General features: G+C 28.1%; 1 protein-coding gene across 1 annotated transcript; it reads right to left on the reverse strand.

Moving 5' to 3' along the window:
- Positions 1-4,135: 4,135 nt before the first annotated feature.
- On the reverse strand, positions 4,136-20,245 carry LOC112683683 (glucose dehydrogenase [FAD, quinone]-like). The gene is made up of 3 exons (XM_025554820.1): positions 20,057-20,245; positions 5,632-7,033; positions 4,136-4,913 (listed from the first exon to the last, which is right to left on the reverse strand). Coding segments are annotated over exons 1-3 (1,872 nt in total). The 5' UTR covers positions 20,059-20,245; the 3' UTR covers positions 4,136-4,445.
- Positions 20,246-23,103: the final 2,858 nt, after the last annotated feature.

Below are 23,103 nucleotides of genomic sequence, written 5' to 3' on the forward strand. Positions count from 1 at the left end.
GCGTGCTACTTTCCAATATACGTGTAATCTCTTCGTTTGGTACCGAGTGAGGAGTTATTAAATAACTGATGACTGATCAATCGACTTTCGAAATTATTGTTGGTTTCTTCGAACAATTAATAAACATCATCCAATTACATATCGTACAATTTACAGAGTATATATATATATATATATATGTGTATTTAGGGTACTGAATTTCTGTCTGGTCGTTACACTGTAACGGTGAAGGTTAGTGTATCCCGAAAGTATTATCATTAAACGAGGTACCAAATATCACGTATTTTATTGAAAAATTATCTACGAAAGAGATATTTCGTAAATTAGATACACTTCATGCATAGTTTTTGAAGTTTGCGAAACAAAAGTAAATTAACGTTCGTTCATTAGCGAAAATATTGTTCAATGTACAAAAACACCTATGCAAAAAATGTAATATAAACTGTTGATTCTTTTTATAAATCTGCAGTAACTTAATCTCCATAACCCAATCAAATATTATCACTAACAATACATTCGGCTGATGACCAAACATTAAATCCATTTTCTAATTTTTTTTCGAAATAGATAAAACCATAATATATCTCAACGATGATTATTATTTTTTTTAATTATAATTTACCTGACCAGATATTAGCAGAAGAGGGAGATGTTCTTTTAACCATATCCCAACTTATTTTATACACATACTGCTTGAATAAAATTAGTTATCAAACAATAAGTACCTAGTAATTGAATATAACATTACTCTAGTATAAATAGTCATAGTATAATATGAATTATAATAAACACCACATATTCGGTATTAATAATAATTAATTAATTAATTATTGATGAAAAAACAACAATTTCCACAGTATTTTAATAACATCATGTTTACCATTCATAGTATGTAAACCATTAAAACTACAACAATTGAATAAATAATTTAAATTTGACTAGGACTTAATATGATATAATAATACATAACAATGTTCCATAAATAATGAGTATAAAAATCAATATTTCAATAAAAGCTATGAATGTGCACATGTTTTTATATAAATTAATGTTTAAAATATATGTCATATATCTTCGGTAAAAAAATCTTTTTACTATCTTCTTAATTATTGATGATATGTTGACAAGAAATTTTTGATAATTACACAGTACTATTAGTATACTTAGTACAATATCAAAGTATTGTAACAAGTAAGTAACATTATAGCGCATTATATAAATTTGGCTGTCTGGTATATCACCTGTTGAATTATGTATGTATTAATCAGAGTTGAGATGTTTAAAACATGTTTCAATAATTTAATTTAATCAAACGCAGTTTTGTTTAAATCGTTTAAAACATTTGATTTAAATAATGTAAAAAAAAATGTTGTTTTAAATGGAAAAAGAACATAATTGTTGGCCTATCATCTACCATCTTCAAGTCATGTTAAATGTTCTGCAATAGTTAATTTATTTGATTTTTTATGGTTTAGTGATTAAACGGTGTTTACCTTATGATCTAAGGTGTTTACGATTAAACGGCTGTAGACAGTGTAACCACAGAATATACTATCATTATAGCATGATGTATAAATGTTTTTCAATTACGAAATACTTCAATATTTTAATTTTAATTGATTATTAGACATTTTGAAAAATAGGAAACGCAGAACACGAATTTTATCACATTCTAACACTTATAAACACAATAATAATGAAACAATATTATTATATTGCATGGAGACTAGAATATAATATTTAATGTTATGTATTTTAGTAATATTTATTAGTAAATAAATTATTCTATTAATTTTTATAGTATTAAAATATACTTAACGACTAATAACTAGTAAGTAATAGTCAAGATCAAGTCTACATTAGTCACTACTATAAAAAAAAAACCTCAGCGTACACCTGCATTAGTTGTCAATACTTATTAGTAATTTTAATTTACAACATACTTATTTTTATAATTTATTTACATTTCAAACATAGTAAATACTTCTGTAGTATTTTACTATTTAGTATTTCTATGTTATTACTTTTTGATTATTAGTGTTATTACTTATTAATTATTTGCCGTAGACACGTAGCTATATTTACTATATTTACTATTACTATATTTAATTTTTTATATATACTCATTCAAGTTCATATATTATATTATAAATAAATCTATACCAATAATTTTATTTCATTTAAAATTCGATTAAAATATATTTTTAACATGTTTAAAATAGTTAAAAAAAAATTGGAATAAACATGTTTTAAACAAAAAACATGGTTTAAACGATTTAAACTGCTTTTTTTTTATAAAAAATATGTTTATTATCATCTCTGGTATTAAACCACGCAACATAAAACTTAAATACTAATTCTGTATATAATAATAACTAAACGTTTAATTTAATTTATTTTTGGAAAAATCATAAATATATTTTATTCGATTTAGTTTTAAACTTATTATTTATATGATTTTTGACTATGGAATAAAAATAACAATAGTTATTCAAAATAGACGGTAATGACATTTTTTTCGATGAGAGTCTAAATTATTTACAAACACGGTAAGTTGATGTCGATACTTAGGTGCAGCGTGAATTTAATCTTAACTAGATGCTCCAGTTATCCATTAAATTATTATTTTATTTCACAAATACGGTTACTTCGTTTTTGGTTTTATATTTATGTATAATTCCCAGAAAAATAATTTAAATGCCAAGATATTACTTCAGAAGATTTATTGAACTACAACAACTTTGTGAACTTTGTGAATTATTAAACATGACTAGTTGGGCTGAGACCAGTGTTAGGAATAGATAATGCAAAATTTATCTAGATAAAGATAAAAGATAATTTCATTTTTATCTAGATAAAAAAAAAGATATTTTCAAAAAAATCATTTTTTGGTCAATATTTCATATTCTAATAATATCTATGAAGACTCAATTATAATCATTATTATCAATAGGTACCTAGGTTTTAATGTTTATTGTAGTAATGTAGTGTACCATTAAGCAGTATTTATATATAATGTACAATATGATATGATAGTTACAATATGATAGTTGATCACTAAAATGTTACATAAAAAAGAAAAAAAAAATGAAAATTGCTCTGTACGTATCAGGATGAATACAGAATACATAAAAAATTATTTTAAGTTAACAATATTGTTTTCCATATAATATTAATTTGATGATTTTTCATTATTTTATAAGTAGTTACGACTTTACGAGTTCCAAGAGTGAAGTAATGACTATTCAGCGTATGAATTACATGTATATGTATATACTAAAATTAAATACCTACTATACTTAAAACTTCCGTGGTAAAATAAGAAATGAAGTTTGAAAATACCAAAAATATTTTCCCGATATGAAATTACAAACAAAATGTCATACCAAGAAATAATAATTACTAGTTAATAATACACAAATTATGATTATGAATACAAAATCTATATGTATAAAAGAAAGTCAGGTTATTTACAGAATTTATAATTCAAGAACGGCTGGACCGATTTTGACGATCTCTGATTTGTTGGATTCGTCTCCGTACAAGAATAAAAATAACTCTAATCTTGGCAAAAATACAGATAATTATCTAGATAAAATTATCTAGATATTATCTTAGATAAGTAATTAGATAACTTAGCGTTATTTATCTAGATGAGATAAAAGATGACACAAAATCTATTTAGATAAGTCCCAACACTGGCTGAGACTAAACGTTCGAACATTTTTTTTAAAACTACCAATTAAATTAAAATAATTCATAAAATTGTAGACCAAATTACCAAATTTACATATTCAGCACGATTTTCACTCGATCTCATTTATTCAGATTTGTTTTTTTTTAAAATATACGAGTATATACCATTAGTAGGTACATTTGTTGTTAATCTACATGATTACGCGCCACGTTATTATATAACCTTTTTATTGTAACCAAACGACACGCTAGTCAGGCTGGGTGGGTCTCACTATATCCATGGATACAAACATAGTTTCTTTCAGACACAATGTAAGTCTACCGCGGCTGGGTTTTTCTACTGCGCTAAGAGAATAGTTGACAGTTGTACATTAGGGAAGCTGGTCGTACAGCTCAGTTGCCAGAACTCTGATCAAGTCAGAATAAAAAAATACAATTATAAAAATACGAAATATTGCACAATATATTTAGAGGAAACTCTTCCGGAGAAGACTGGGATAAAAACAATAACTATCGATTAATAACCGTACGATTAACAGTTGTACGTCAGTTAATGATACTAAACTAATAGCTGTATCAATAATAAGAATAATAATAATTAGTTTGAAATATCTCTAAAAGTATGGGAAAATACAATTCATAACGTATAAAAAATAGAAACTGTGTAAAACGGTACAAACGGTATAAGATATGTTACTCGAACGGAATCCGTTCAGACGGAAACATTCGCCGGCGAAGACAGTGCGTCTTCACAGCGTACCGTTGTTGCCCGTGGGCCAGGACGACTTGACGAGATCGGCGCCTTTCTCGCCGATCATGTACGCGGGCGCGACCGTGTGACCGCCCGTGATCGTGGGCATGATCGAGCAGTCGATCACGCGCAGTCCGTTCACGCCGTAAACCTTCAGCTGAGGGTCGACCACGGCGTTGCGATCCCACGCCGGCCCCATTTTGCACGTGCCGCTCTGATGGTGCATCTGCATGGTCATCGTCTGCACGCAACACTCCCAGTACCGGTCGGAACCGAATTCCAAGTGCTGGCATCCCGGCATCGGGTTCTGGTGCAGCCGGGACCCGTACTTCTGGAATGCCTTAGTTTTGCTGAGCTCAATCGCCATCTTGATGCCTTCAACGATCCGGTTCAGGTCCATCGGGTCCGCGAAGAAATTCCCGTTGATCACGGGCTTGTCGAACGGATTGGCGCTGCGCAGACGAACCTGCAAAATGTACCCGGGAAAATCAGTATAAACTTGAAGTCATCGTTTTTCGTTACACGTATAAATGTATCCGGGTATTAAGACGTCCGGGTCCCGGACTCCGAGTGCACGGATTTATACGAAAATTGCCGAATACGGTAAAAAGAAACGATGTTGTTCGTGAAATACTACACGTCACACATAATTTCTGTTCGAAACAGATCAGGCGACAGTGAAAAATATTTTATTGCAATGAATAAACACTACAGTAGTAATGAAATACGTCCTTAAATATTGTTAATTACGATAAACTATTATTGCGACGAAATAGTGGAATAGAAGTAGGAATAAAATAATCAGAAAACTTAAGTATTATTATTTCTTATTAGTTAAGAAAAAATTTAACTCATTTTTTACACCGAACCTTAAGCAATATTTTTCTCCGATCGTGTTAGTACATTTTTGTACATGTTACGATGTCTTCGTGAAATTAACAATTTTCCGAATCAGACAGACTATTTTCATGCGTTTTGTGCAATCCGCAGTCTTATGTTTTTACAGTTGTCGAATATGTAAATTCAGCAACGACAATTTTACGAATACGGCGTAACATATACATAGATAGACATTTTGTTTGTAGGCATTATTTTGTGGCCATTTTTAATGTGCACTTAACTGACTGCCAACAATTCAAATTTATGATCATTCCCTCCCCTTCCGGAACACGTGAATACCGTACCTGTCCTCTGCTCTCTGGGTACATCAACATCGGCCAAATTGACCACGAGTCTTTGGCTAGAGACCCGTTGTACATCTCGTAATACAACCTATCAGGTATGCCCATCGATCTTCGTCCTATACTGCCACCCAAGCCACTTTCTCCCGCGATACTACAAGGTAGGAATATGTACTCTATGTCGGGCACGTCTCCCGCATTTGTGTTGTATTTGGTTTTCACGTATCCGACTCCTTCGGGTGGCAAAACCATCATCCAACTTTTTTTCTGAGATATTTTAATCATTTCACCGATAAAGTTACGGTACACCCGGTCTGGAACGAATGATATGGTCTCGTTGATAACAAAATTTAACCCGGCGAACGCAGGATGTTCCTGTAGATTGTCTCCCACTCGCAAATCACGTATGGTTTTTATTCCTAAGGATTCCAAATGTTCTTTGGGTCCAATCCCGGATAGCATCAACAACTTTGCTGAGTTAAACGTCCCTGCCGATACAATGACTTCTTTTTTCGAAATCACTCTTCGTTTCTTTCTGTTCTTCACGAACTCAACTCCATACGCAGTGTTTGTTTTTTCGTCTATTAATATTTTTGTTACATACCCGAATTCAAGTATGTGTAGATTTTTTAAATTTTCTTGAAGATACGCTGTCGCAGATGTAACCCGACTACCGCCAAACGTCGTGCTCTGAATTCTCGAAAACACTACGTGGCTGCCCGGTGCATTATAGTCACCAACTCGCATACCTACTTCGGGTGCTGAATCCAGGAATGCATCCACTAGTTTTGATTTGAACGAGGGATAACTAATTGGCAGGGGTCCTCCAACTCCGTGGTAGGGCGATTGTTTTAAATCCGGTACGTTTATATCTTCGTTTTTTAAAAAATATGGTAGTACATCCACATAGGACCACCCTTCGTTTCCGAATTGGGCCCAACGATCAAAGTCTTTTATATTACCTCTTGTGTACATATTATTATTGATTATCGTACTTCCCCCAAGTCCTTTTCCTGCTGGCCAAGGACATTTTTGGTTTATAAGCCCTTTACAAGCATGCAATTCTTTTTCTGTGTGGTATCCCCAATTGTAATTTGTAAATTGTAAGTAGTGAGCAATGGCTGGAATAGAAGTTATCAATGATTCTTCTCCGCCAGCTTCCAGAAGTAGTATGTTCCATTCTGGTACTTCAGCTAATCTTCGCGCAACCGTCGCTCCTGCAGCTCCTGCTCCGACTACTATAAAATCGTATTCTTTTAGGATTAATTTGTTTCCAAATTGTGCGTCTTCATGAAATCGAATTAAGTTTTCACGATAGGACTGTCCCAAAAATTTAAAAACATTAGATAAACATGGCTGAGTGATCAGGAGAAAAGTTCCAAGCACGGTTAGTCCAACAGCCATCCTAGTAAAATGTATCAACAAAAAAAAAATTAATATGATATGACATAATATTTTGTATTATAAAATTTAAATTTGTAGTATTTAACTATTATAAAACAAAAAATATCTTCAAATATATGTTTATTCTTGAGGTTAAAGTAAACATTCTAAGAATTATGGTCAATTCAATATAAAAATATTTTTATTTTTTACGTTAAAAAAAACTATAGATCTATTGAATCTATAATAATATGAGATATATATTTTTTAAGCATTTAATGAGAGAATTTTAATTCTTAATTTTTTCTTTTTCTTAATTTCAAGGAAATCGCAAAAACTAATAAAAAATATTTTTTTTCACAAAATTTAGTCTATTCAAAGTCGTGATTAGTTAAACATTTTATCACATTTTTTACTTCTACAGTACTTCACTATTGTTCTATAGAACTGAAATTAGGGAAATTCAAGACTGATCAAGTAAATAAATTGTTTTAACTCGTTATATTGAGTTAATATAGAAATATGGAAGTTAAGAGTCACTTTTCTTTTTAGTTAACTTGTAAAAGTTACAAGTTAATTAGAAAAGAATAACTAAACTCAGTTAAAAATGCGATACTTTTTTTCGCATAACATTTTTAATAATAACCTTTGTCAAAGCTTAAAAAATAACATAATATAATATTGGTCTTAATATTTAAAACAAATGTAGACTATTGAATTAGTTACTGTAGTTACTTTCAAATCCAAATCAATTATAAGATCCAATAAAATAGTTCAATTATTTTAATGTATTTTTTTACCTATACGTTTTCATCGACAGTTATAAACCTTTACTTTAATAATAATCGAATTCAGTTTATAAATACGCAATAATAGTGGTAAGTACTCTTTACTTATGATACTTTTAGCACACAAGAAGTAATACGAAAAAAAATTATGAAATATAACTTTTGACGAAACACAATATACTTGTTTGAATTATTTGCATCACCATCACGGTTATTGCTACAAATCTCATTTTTATGAATAAATATAATAAAAATCAATAATATGTAGGTATAATAACGAATTTTAATTTAAAACTAGAAATGCATTTTCAATCATGTATTGGATACTGGGTATATTTTATATTACGTTTCTCTTTTATCAATTATAATTACGTACCCCTGTAGCCTTTTATGTTTAATCTTTAATATACGTATATAATCATAAACTATTATTTATAACTTAATACAATACAGCAGGGGTCAATAATTAATATTTTTGGAGGGTCACATCGGGAATTTTTAAATTTTTGGGGACCATAACAATTAAAAGCAAATATTTTTAACATAATAAAATGCTAAACAATTTTTTGATTGTGATAATCAATAACGATAACTGACTTCAGTAAAAATACTACTAACTACTTCATTGTGTCACTCATAAAATTAATAATTTTTCATTTATGCAATATTTTTAATCCGTTTCCGAGGCATAATAAAATCTAGGAATTTACAATATGATAGTATTTATTATAATAAGAGTCCAAAAATTCATGCATTTGCATGTTTTTACTGAATGAACTAAAAAAATTCTAGATTCTATACAAATTTGAATTTAAACTTATACAAATCCAAATACAAAATGTTATTTTGCATATAATTGCATAAAATTGCATATTATGAGTTTTTTTTATTTATTCGCATATTTTACAATTTTTTTGTTATTAATTAACCATATATTAGAGCAAAATATTATGTAATTGACAAAACAAATTACTTCAAATGGGCCTAATGATAAAAACAATAACAATTATTTATAGTTGTATTTGTCGGCACTGCACATGGCGGCCTAATAACGGCTTTTAGACAAGAAATTTCCAATTAAATATATTTATTTTAAGAAAAATATCTCAAATTTTTTATTATTGGAATTATTACGAAAACATGATTCATTTAATTTGTAAAATTGACGAATATAGTCAATTCGTGATGTTCGGGATTATTCTTTTATATGTAAGACGTCTTCCATGAATTAATATCAAGCATCCGTATTTTTTGATTAATTTGTATTAAAAAAGCGAAAGTAAAAACATCATCTACCTTTAGAGGTAAAAATTACGTTACTAAATTCTATGAACATATTTTCGCTTTAGACGGGAGTGAATTATTTTGAAAGATATGCGAGGTAAAAGTAATGTGCGAAAAACGTTCCATAGTCACTCAGCACTTGAGAAGTACACTTCTCACTACTGAGAAACATATAAGAGTTTCTAATCATCAAAATAAAAATAAAAATTAACAGCTAATTACATTTTCAACACGAAAATCTGATTTTTCTAAGGATTTATGTGAAGAATTCATAAAATCGAATATTCCATAAGAAAAATTAAGAAATCCTGATCTTCGTCTATTCCTTGAAAAATATGTAAATAAAAATATACCATCTATATCTTACTCTGGGAAAAATATGCGTCAATGATTGCTATTAAGATCGGGATTTATCTCTATCAAGATCTATCAAGACGAATCAGATAAAAAATCAAGTTAATAAAAAAATCTAGGTTTCTATAAATAAGACGACAAATATAGAAAGACAATTTGTTGTGAATGTAATAATTGGAGCTATACTAACTGACGGATCAGCTATTTTTTTTTACTTTCACCAGAAGTATTGGAAAAAGCAAACCACATGACATTTTGTGAATTATTTGATAAAACTTTTTTTCTTTGTGGCCAAATGAAATTAAGCATGACGATATTATTTTATTTATAACCAATGCAGCATCGTATATGGTCAAAGCCAGAGTCGGTCTGGCCAACCCGGATACCCGGCAATCCCCGGGGGCCCTAAGATTTATTCTTAAAATAGAAACCCATCCAGGGACGGATACACAGTTAGAGAACTGTTGGTCAGGCTATTTCAAGAGGCCACTTTATAAGTTCTAACTAATTAGAGCTAAAAGTGGATTATAAATGTTTTCCTTGTGACAAAAAATCAATATGATAATTTAATATTTGTTTTATAAGTTTAATTATAATACTCATTGATAAATAACATTTAATTTATTTTACGGAATCTTAAATAGAGTATGGCATAAAGATGTTAAATTTTACTATACAATTAAACCAGTAGCATAATTTGTGGGAGAAGGTGCAAACTGGGGCATTTGCCAATTTAGTTTTAATTTATAGTCTGCATACTTAAAAATATGAGAAGTCTTCAAGAGGTCAATTTGTCAACAAATATTAACTGTGGGTCAGCTGACCTCTTGAACCTTTCCTAAATCCTAATCTTGACTTAAAGCAACCACGTTAACATGAAAAATCATAGTAATTATTTTTCTGAATTAAATTAAAATTATGTTATTCTTACTTAATCTTGAAGTATTGTTGACGTGATGGTCCTTAAGACCCTGAGTACACTATGATGTACTCAAAATACAATCATTATAATTAATGAACTGTTTAGATTTTTTGTGTTATAATAATTAGTTCTAAATGAAAAAAGCACGTTCATTTGAAAAAAAAATTATATGTTATATGTATAAAATTATGTGTTCATGAGATAATTTATTTTATTACGAGTTATCTAAAAAAATCTTGAACTGAAAAATTGATATTAGATTTTTAAATATTAGTTGTGTTTTACTCCGTTAGACCTCATTATTTATTGGCCGCTTTTTTTTTCCTGGGTGTAAAGGTGGTAGTGAATTTTGATAAATTTATTAAACCTCTTTATAATGGTTGGTTTTTATTTTCTATTCGAAAACATATGGGTAAACTTGGGTACACTATAGTATAGTCTGGGTCTTCGTATCATGTTCGTGGTCCATCTTCAATCTCCGCGCATCCGCGCTTTCTGCTGATTAATTAGAATAATAGTTGATAATATGCCGGCATTCAAATTAATATTAAATATTTGTATTCACAATACACTATAAAACGAAATTAAATTATTAATTAATTTTTTACATTTCCTATTATTATTTCACCAACTTTTTGTAAATAATATTTTTATCTATACAATAATAATAGTTTTTATATAAAAAACGTTTTGTGAGAATGGTATAGGTATTAGCTTTATTAGGCAACGGAATTATATCAGATATTGATGAACTAGAGAGTAGTGACGAATCTGAAGACATATTTCCTGAAGTAGATCTCGCTGAATTTTTAAATGAATTTGAAAATGACGATGGTAGTTTTGAAATTGAGGTAGAATATAATATTGTTGGTAAGTTTTGAAACAACTAAAAATGTGATATTCATTGGACATAAAAACTTTTAAGCCAACCACGTCTGCATTTAGAAAACTTAGATCAACCTAGATATCCGGTTTTACTGAAATCTCCATTAAAATATTTTAGCGAATATTTTGATAATGATATATTTAAGACAATGGCCTTTTTTTTTCCAAATGTGTACGCTATTTCTAAACAATTAACGAGATTCAAACAAACTAATATAAATAAAATAAAAATATTTATTGGAATCAATATCAATAAATGTTCGTTGAAATATCCTGGATTATATTTGTAATGGGAAAAATTTTTTCAAATTTATATTTCACGCAATAGGACACGAGACCGTTTTTTTTTTTTTTTGCTCTACATACTAATTTTCATAAATTTGACAATAACGATATTCCTAAAAAACAATAAAAACAAATTTATCAAAGTGAGGCCATTATTTGGTGCAGTATTAAAAAAATTTAATAGCTTACTTTTAAAATAGGACCTATGTGTTGATGAAGAGATGATTCCCTTCAAAGCCAACTCTCAATCAAACAATGTATGAAAGGAAAGCATATCAAGAGGAAGGTTAAAATTGTTTTATCGTGTAAAGGTAAGAGCGGAATGGGTTATAATTTTATGCTACGGATATTATATGTTCAGAAACTCTCAGGGAAAATTATCTTAACTGAAGCAATCAAAAGTGTGGAAAATATATAAAATAAACTAAGTACAGTAAAATGTTAGAAAGGCATTGCAATGAATAATCAATTTTAACTAAATAAATAAACTAAATAAATTATAACATAAACTATGTAACGCCAGATGAAATCAAACAAATTATTAAAAATCTTCCGAACAAAAAATCACCGGGTCACGACAAAATTACAAACCTTATGCTAAAAAAATTAACACTGAAATGAATAGTGTTTATGTCCACATTATTTAACTTTTTGTTGCATCTTGGTTACTTTCCATCCAAATGGAAAGTTGCAACCATAATACTAATAAACAAACCAGGGAAGGCTAAATCCAATCCTGACAGCAATAGGCCAATCAGCCTTTTATCTTCAATTTCAAAATTGTTTGAAAAAGTCATTCATACTAGACTTTTTTTCTATTTAAATGCCATAGATCTTATAGCTAAATTGCAATTCGGTTTTCGGGTGAAGATCAAATCATTCTACGGTTCAACAATTACTTAGAATAACTGAACACATTAATACTGCATTTGAAAAACATTGTCATACCGGAGCTGTATTTATAGTTATTTCAAAAGCATTCGATAAAGTCTGGCACAAGGACCTACTGTTTAAACTAAAATACATAAATACTACAGCTCACTTATTCAATATTATAAATTAATTTCTATTAAACAGGCAGTTCGCTGTTATAATAAATGATAATATCTCTGACCTTATGCCTATAACTGCTGGTGTACTTCATAGTTCTAAGCTTGGTCCCATTTAATTTAACATCTACGTATATGATATCTCTCAGTCTCCTTGTACAAATAATGCCCTTTTTGCAGACAATTCTACGATATTCACCGAATCACGTAACATTGAAGCAATTACCACAAATCTGCAAGTACATCTTGATACAATATCTTATTGGTGTAATAAATAGCGTATCCTAATAAATATGTCAAAAAGCACAGGTGTTATTTTCAGTCTTTGTGTTTACCGCCCCCCTGCACAATTAACATTTAACAATGTAAATATACCTTGGAGCTCGTCATTAATATACCTTGGCTTGACATTGAATAAACGGCTAATATGGCAGCCAATATATCATCCAAACTTCAACAGGCATATCGGAGACTTTCTATGTTAATACCCTATTCTCAATAAAAAATCTCCAATACAGAAAAAATGCTCTCTTCTAATATTTAAACAAATTCTACGTCCACTACTCACTTATGCGTGTCTGGTCTGGGGGAAATGCGCAACCACTCACATCAGTAAAATTCAAATTTATCAAAATAAAGTGCTACGTATTATTGCAAACGCACCTTGGTTTATAAGGAATGTAAATCTTCACAAAGACCTTCAGATCCAGGAAATTATTGACCACATAAAAACCTCATAAAAAACTTCAATACCTCATTGCTCAACTCTTTTGACTAACTTCACTATAAACTCCACCTACATCCACCTCAACGTAGCTTAAAACGTGGACGTCCATATGACCTTCTGGTTTAACAACTCTACACAATATACAGCAGCTGTTTGTTACTCGTAGCGTCTAATATTAAGATTTATTACTTGTATATATATTATATATGTTTATACTTTATTGTTAATTATTATTATATCAGTTCACTATTTAAATTATAATCAGTAACGTATCGGCGTAACTATCACTAATATTAATGATCACTAGATCGCGGATTATATACATTTGCATATCTGCATATACAATTGCATATAATTGCCTTTTTTTACTAAATATGCTTATCTCATTGATTCATGATGTAAGTGGCATATTATTATTATATTTTAAATAAAAAGCACACTGATTGAATGTGTTAAAACACATACTACATATATATATTTTTTAATTTTTTTTTTTATATAGACATATAATCCATACTGACGGAACTAATTGACTGGACGAGTTTCTACTGCCGACGTTATTTATAAATAATGTATCGAGTCTAGTCTTCAGACTACAAAAACTTTAGTCTAGTCTCTTTTTTTCTTATTAGTTTAATTGGTAACTAACCAATTTAAAAGTTCTGACGTCTTACCAATCCGTGATACCAAGGAAGCATTTGAAACCCCGTTAATACAATACGATTTAAATTTTATTTATACACATTTTTCTAAAATACTAAAACTAACTACAAGTTTAGGAGCAAGGAATTTGTTACACAATTCGTTAAAAGTTATGGAGGAATTATTGTCAACAGCAGCTGGTCTGCCTGACGTATTTTCAGAACAAATATTACTCGATTACTAAATAAAAATCCTACCAATGATTCGCTAAGTATGATCGATGCTTACATTAATGGCACTATTATTGTACTTCCCGAAATAATAACGAGTAACATGGTTTTTACATTTAAATACAGTCCTGTGATGTTGAACGGTCATTTTCTGCATTTAAATTTTTTTTGGATGACAAGCGCCATAGTTTTACAATGGACCACTTGGAGCAACATTAGTGATATACTGCTACAAGAAATATAGTTCTAAATAAATATACATAAATGATATATAATAATTATTTATTTTAATACATTTCATCGTCATAATTTTTCCGTATTCTTTTTAAATTTAATTTTTAGCGCATATTTTAACATAGTCTATGCATATTTTTGTATTTTATGATGCATATAATAGAGCAGAGATAGGCAATTCGAAGTTACTAGAGGGTCAATTTTTAGAAAATTTAAATCTAGCGGGCAAGAGCATAGAAAAAAAAAAGAAAAAAAAAGGTCATTCAAAATATGAATTTTAATTAGCATTTATATATATGGAATTAATAAATTCAATACACACGATAGTATAATCCGAATGGTACGAAGAAACTGATATAGTTAAATAGTTTGGTAACAGCTATAGTTAAAAGCTATACTTATACATACATATGACATTTAGACATTTAACGATGTTTAATACTAGATAACAATTATTATATTGATAAGTTAGAGCATAGAAAATAAACTTTAAAACTGTATGATGTAATTTTAAAATATATTACGGGCCAGATAAAAAAACTCACGGGCCGAATGCGGCCCGCGAGCCACCAGTTGCCCACCCCTATAATAAAGTATGTTCACTGCATATAATCCACAGTCTAATGATCACTAATATACATACTATAAAGCAAATTTATCTTACTATTTAAATTTCTATAAATTAATAATCATGTTAAAATTGTTAAAAATGTACCAGTTTAAATATCAATAGATGTAGATAGCCAAGGATAGCAAAATACAAGGAACATCTTATCTTAATAAAAAAAAAGAAAAATAAATAAAAATAAATTTTAACAAATTATTGAGAAAAATCTGGGCTTTAAAACACTATCTAATATTTCAAAAATTATTCTGGAAGAAGAAATCACAATGGATAATTTACCAACAGATTTTTCTAGTGATGATTTACTATATTTTAAATACACACCAATTTTTTTGTTGACGTGGCGTGGTACTTTACGATATATGAAAATATGTTGGGGGATAACCGTTAAATATGATAATGTATCAAAATAGTTGGTTGTAAATTTTAATTGTTAAAAATGGATATTAAATAATCATTTTAATAATCAGTCATAGAAATTGAAATAATAAACATAAATAGTATGCTAATGTTTTTGGTCTTGTATTATTATAAAAAAAAAGACATATAAGCTCATATACCAGGATTTTTAAACGCAAAAATGCACGCATATTTCGATATTTTGTAGTGCATAAACTTCCGTGCCCTAATTATAATATACAAAAGTGAAAAGTATATTCGATATACCCCTTTGCCGACCAACGGGACTTTTGAGTCCGCTGTGTATTTTATCCATTTAAACATAGGTAAAATAAATTAAGTACTATCTGACCATAGTGACTTATAAATCACTCCATTTTTAATCAATAATGTTCCCGAAAATTTTCTGTGAAATCAATAGATGGCGTAAAATATATCACATAATAAAATAAATATAGTTTAGCCCATAAAATAAATATCGATATTTATATAAATAGCCACAGCGCGAACCAGTATAGATAAGCAATGGGTTTTATTATTATTCTTTTCGTTATAATCCTGAGAAACAGAACGTACCATTGAATATCATTATTATTGTGAATAAATATGTGTTTATTGACAATAATCACAACGGACTTTGAAGTCCCTATGGTCTATTGCGACATTTTTATAGTTTTGACGAATATTCTTAGTCAAGCACTCGCGCGCCAAGTATATTGTTTATACGCATGCTATTTTTTTCGCTCTTGAGTGTTGTTTGTTCATTTATTAATTATTATTTACTCGTTAATTTTTTTAATTTATTTAATTGGTGAAATGAATAAATTTACAAAATTAAACGATCGTGAGATCGAAGATATAAATCAAAAAAATGGTGGCATAGATGGTTTTGGGGTGTTATTGATATTATATTTGTCAATTCATTTGTTATTAATAACAAGCTTAGTGAATCAAAATTAACTATTCTTCAGTTTCGAAGAGCAGTTGCCCAAGGACTAATAACACAAGGTAAATGTGGCCTAAAAAGAACAACGGATATATCTCCAGAGACTTCAAAAGGTAGACCATGTCTACAACCAAGAAGAGGCAAACAGTTGTTTTCAACAACTTCAGATGTGAGGTTATGGAACTTAGGGGCCCACTGGTTACAATTTAGTAAAACGAGAGGTAGATGTGAAGTGTGCAGCAAAAATAATATAGAATCTAAACCATATACAAAATGTTCTACTTGTAATATTTTTTTATGTTTAAATGAAAAGAAACCATGTTTTAATGAATATCATTCAAAATAATGTGTTCATTTTTAATATTATAATTATTATTTTTTTTTTTTTTTGTACATTACTATTATGTTTATATGTTTTTAATAAAAGTCTTATTATATGATAAATTATGAATTGAACATTTATAATATTAAACATAGTAACCACTCAATGTTCTTAATATTAGTCTGCTATATAAAAAATTGACCATTTAGTTTTTGATACTATAACTATTTTCTTTAAGTTTATATTGTTGTTAATTTGAAACATGAATTATATACATATTTAAATGGTCATTATATTTTTAATTAATTAATTAATTAAATTTTAACTAATTATTACTTATTTATCATAGGGAATAAGAAAATAGTAGTGTCGTAACGGACCATAGGGACTTTTAAGTATAGTCCTTAAATGACCAATGGGACTTATTTGTCCCACTCCTTAAAAAAATATTAAAAAACCTCCAATTTCAAATTTCTTAATTTCTAAATTCATCAAAAAAATAATAATTTATAAAGGTGCAAAAAAAAAAAATCAAATTTCTATCACCATTTAATGTTGGTCTACAAAGGGATACTGTACAGTATATTAAGAATATTGATATCAAAATATTTGTCAAAAAGTTCACGATTTCGATATTATATCAAAATATTTATATCATTAAAGAAGCCTAAAAATAAATAAAAACAAAAATATCAAAAAACTGTATTTCTTTTTTCCATTATTATCTTACTAGAATAAAATGCATGGTTTAAAACTAAAAATAACGAAACATCTTTTGTTGAATAACATAGAATAAAAATTATTTGGATTAAGTAAGTTAATTTTCATGTACTTACTTGGAGAAATATGAGAAATATTGTTAAATTTACACATGAACTAATGCATATTTTAGATTTTGGAAGGAATTATGGAAATTTAAATATTTTAAAAAAATTATCATCATCATATTATATAACATAATATTTATAACTCAAATGTATACGTATTAGGTTTCTATAGTTTTCTATTATTTAATTTTTTTTCCTTATTTTCTTCGCATTACAGTTGCTTGTGAGTAATTACTACCACTAAGTATAGTATATTTAAATATCTCTAAATAATTTGAAATGAAAAATATATACTAAATATAAAAAATATACACAAAACAAATATATATATATATATGTTACCGGAAATGTTGACATTTTAGGAAAGGATGACAATTCCTAGGAAATTATAACAATTCCTAGTAGCGGAAGGAAATGATATCATTGCCTAGGAATTGTCATCATTTCCGTAGTTTATTAGGCAATGTTATCACGCATTACTTTCTTACACGAAAGCATTGGAACTCGTGATGCTGCAAGTCATGTGGGACCGGCTTTACAATATAACTATTAGAACGATAACTTACTCATAACGGCGACATACTAAAACCCGTAATCGTCACCCGTCGATAAAATGGTTGAGTGGAAAATGTCTATCACATATCGCATATATTTATCGCAATCTAAGTACAGTAGCAGTAGTATTTGTTATTTACACATTCAGTGCGTTTGTTAAAAATGGATCTCAATAAAATGCGAAATATTGGTTTACCAATAGATGGAATCGGCTCTTTGAAATCTGAGGAAGATATAGAAAGTATTTTAAAGTCAAATGAAGACGAAAAAGTCGAAGAAAATAAATCGGTTATTAGTGACTTTGAACTTGGTAAAAAAAATGTAATAGTTTAATATATTTAAATATAATTTACTTACTATAATATTTGTATTTAGTTTATCAACGAAAACCAAATATACTGAATGCACGTTCAATCATCTCCGCAAAATTTAGAAAAACAAACTCAAAAAATGATTAAAACATCGAATAAAAAATATGATGATCTTAGTGTTGGAATTACAGTACGGCTGAGCATTCCTGATGTAGATTGCGCTCGTGGATCGCTGAGAAATGAACTAGCGGTTATAACTGAAGTTAAAAAAGATTTATACAAGCTATATTAGAATTAATTTAGTATTTTTAAAGCATATTAATCATCGTCGTATTTAAATGCATAATAGAGATTCATTATTGTTATTATTATTTTTTTTTTTAATTATAGGCACTGAAAAAGGATTTTTAAAACATATGTACACAAGATCGGAAATAAATCCTTGCAAGGCAAATTTATTGAATCTAACTACTGTTTTAGAGTCAGCAGGTCACGCAGAAAAACAGACATCACTTCGGGAGGCAGCTACTGTAAATAGTATTTCAGGGGCACAAGGATCTACCCGATGTCAATGTAAAACAAAATGCAAGACAAACAAATATGCTTGCATATTGGCATCTAGAATTTGTAATTCTAAATGTCATGGAGGTTTGCCATGTGAAAATAAAACTGAGTAACTACGAAAAATAAAATGTAAAATATAAAAATTCTGAAATTATACAAATCAAATTGATAAAAAAAAGTTAAAAAAAACTTCTCTATTTTATTATATTATTTTATTATTTTATTATAATATTAGTAATTAACATTTATGTATAGTAAAATAATTATTTTTAGTCTAATTAAATCAAATTAAAAAAAAAATGGTACCACATGTATGAAAAAATATGGCATCATTGCCTGGAATTGTAAGGAAATGATACTAACTACTAGACATATACTAGGAAATGATATTATCATTTCCTTCCGCTACTAGAAATTGTCATAATTTCCTAGGAATTGTCATCCTTTCCTAAATGTCAACATTTCCGGTAACATATATATAAACAAGTATACTTATAATTAGTTCTAAGCATTCGTTTCAATATCAAACAGTTTTTATCTACTACCATACGAATTTGACAAGAATTTTTTAATTTAAAGTCATCAACTAGATTTTCATAAATTCTATCTTAAATTTTAAAAATCTCTGCAACTATCATTAGACACTGTAATTTTTAAATATTTGATAATGTTTTTTAATTTGTATTACCGTATTTCAAAACAAATTGATTTATTTCCTTACCTACCGCAGTAAAAAAAAATATGGATATGGACACAACCTTGCATTTAATCAAGGTAAACTAGAATATTGTAATGTAATGTAAAAAACAAACATAACAAATCGTAAGATTCTCATACGAATTTCAAATTTTCGAAATTTTAGTTGAAATGAACACTGAACAAAAATAAAAATTTTATTAGTAAACAACAATAAAATACAAGGAATTCGATGGATTTTTTTTTTTTATCCATTATTAATGTATGTAATAGATTGTTTTGTATTTTGTTAGATTTTATTGAAATTTGGTTTTATAATAATTAAAATATTAAACTAATTTGTATACAATCTATTTTATATTAAGCATCGAATGAAAAAATATGTATTTATTTTACTTACATAATGGCATTACATATGACATGTATTTGAGGGCTAATAAACAATTTTATAATATTAAGCCATAATTAGAAAACGTGACGTTACAACCATAAATAACATTTTAATCGGTTTAAATATTAGATATAACTTTAGGGAGAACTATCAGACAACACTCCTTCATGGACAACAGTACACTAAATGAATAACTTATACACATGCGTGTAGATAAGGTATGACTGCTGTGTATTTTTAGTTGGAATACCAAACCAGTTTAGTGGTTAAGATCAACGAACCTGTTGTTGATTCATTATTATTCCTGTAGTTTAGCATCACATATTTACACAGGTACAACTAGTCATTATCTGTGCAATCTCTTAAGTATAAATATTTTTGAACATGTTAAAAGAACCACTAAGCCTGAAGTAGAATATTGATACATACGAATAACTGTAAATTACAATAAAAATTCGTGTTTATTCGAACTTTATAACAATTTACTATTCATGTTCATAGTACAATTCTATTTTTTTTCTTCCATTGAAATTACCGTTAGAGGTCTTTGTCGGTGTATTTTTCATATGGGAAGGTAAGTGTAGTGTATAGCCCTTGTATTACCTTCCACGCAGAGAATCATCACGTGTGTGGACTTCATAAAACATGGTCTTTAAAGTAGAATTAATCAATACAAATTATAAAATCTAAAGAAATAAACCGAGAAATGCACACACATACACGTCGACGATGTATTACAGTTAAATATTTTAAATTTTTGGAAAGATACTAAATGATTATAACTTTTGTTTAATGTAGTCAAGTAATTATTATCATCGATATATTATGTGATTCTAAAAAAAAAATTATTATTCAAAATAATATAAATATATAATTGAATTTAAAGAAGCTTTTATACACACCAATTAGTATCGATTTATAACGAAAGAATCTGAGATATTTAATCCCTGACTTTTGTATGGAATACACCGATTTAATTGCGTGTATGATGTACATGCGTAATAATAATAAATGTAATAATAAATTTATGGTGTTCTGAACGACTTATACTGAAAATTAACCAAAATTCATAACTTTTTGCTAACATTTGTTTTATACTGCAGGCTACCAAATATCCTAAAGTAAATATGAAAATGCCAACTATTCTATTTTGTCATCATATATGTTTGTATTTCATGTGTGATGATTAAAATTGCCTTTGCTTTAAACAAAAAATTATCAATTAGTAAAGTCAACGCACAAAACCTACGACTTTATTTCCGGTAAAAAACATAACTAAAGAGTTTCTAACACTTAAGAGACGTAGTAAATTAAATTATTTGATGTAATGAAATAAACAAAACATTTATAAATAAAACAGTTTTTGCCCATCGCACAGTTATTTAAATTTGAAAAAAGATGAACAAAAATATTTAAATGATTTAATATACAAAAATTAATTTTTAATAACATATTTTATTTTTTATTCATTAAACAAGAGTTTGTTTTGAAAAATATTTACATCAAATAAATATAATAATATATTTTATTCATAATCACTACTATAATTTTGCTCTAATTCACTTACGGTTTTACTATTATCGATAATAAGTAGGTATTTTTCTGACTAATGTAATCTTCGTATTTTCGTTTCTACTTCTCAAATATTACTTACTAATTGATATGAAAATAAAAATATTCGATGAAAAATATCTGAAGTTGTGTTTTTCGTGTATGAATATAATATTTGACATATTTATTTCTAGTTTTTAGTGCTTTTTCACTTAATTGGCTGATTGGTAATATTAATGAAGCAGCTATTGAAGATCCATAACACAACATTTTATGGACGCATGGTGGCATGTAATACCAAGGATAAAATCCTATATAATTCTCTCTTGTTTCCCAACAACATTTATCGAATTTCTCAAAATCAAGTTTATGGCTACTAGATAGACATTGAAGAATTATATAAAATCTAAAAATTAAATTTCGAAATGAAATTCAACGTTGAGCTCGTTAATATTAAAAGCATTTATAACTAATTTCAATGCACTGTTTTTTTATTTTGTAATGAACCGGACCCTTTGTTACTTATAATTTACTCATAGACATCTTTCCACATAATAATTTGTTATAAAGTCATATCGAATGTAAATAAAATAAAATAAAACACATCAAATATGTAAATACAACTAAATAAATACACTTTCGATGTTATAAATACGTCTAATTCAATGACATCTAATCGACAGTAGAGCAAATTTTAAGCAAATAATCGAAATATAATCTTTTTTGATACATCATCTAGTTTTATTGTAAGTGCACATGATTGTGACTATCGATGACTAGATTAATTAAAATTGTAAATTTCTAAAATAGTTATAGATATCAGTATTTAATTAAATTCAACGAACTACACAGCCTTACACATAACTAAATTTCGTTATAAAGATAAATCATTGAATGCATATACATCCAAAAGAATAAATCCAAAAATTATATTAATTTTAACAATAAATGGTTTGAAATTATTAAATTATTAGTAAAAATTAAACATATTTAAAAAAAAAAAAAATTTAATTAATATCGATTTGGTTAATGCGAAAAGGAATATTTTTAAAAGATATATATCTTGTATAATGCTGTAAGTAGTAGTTAATGAATTATCAAAAAAAAAAAAAGTGAAATATTAATTTTTGGCCGGCTTTTTTTAATTTTAGACCACTGTACGTCGCTTCTACGTATTCAAAACCTTTTTGGCGACGGTAGTATTTATAATAATATTATAATATTATTTTATACTAACGAAATAACTATGATTTATTATTTCGTCATCGTCGTCGTCGTCCACGCGTGACCTCGTTCCACTGTCATAAGCTTAGAATAGTTCAAAACGTTTATGGACGTTATGTACAATTACGCTACTAAATTGTTTATTAAACGATACCTCGATGGTTAACTAGGAAACGTCAAAATTACGAGGTGAATAATGTATAAAAATGAGTTCTATGACCACTGCGATGGTTTACAATTGTTGTTAAAAATATTATGAATTTAAAAATCTTATAACAATT

The sequence above is a fragment of the Sipha flava genome, unplaced genomic scaffold, assembly GCF_003268045.1.
Source record: "Sipha flava isolate LNK unplaced genomic scaffold, YSA_version1 232_pilon_pilon, whole genome shotgun sequence".
Taxonomy (NCBI): domain Eukaryota; kingdom Metazoa; phylum Arthropoda; class Insecta; order Hemiptera; family Aphididae; genus Sipha; species Sipha flava.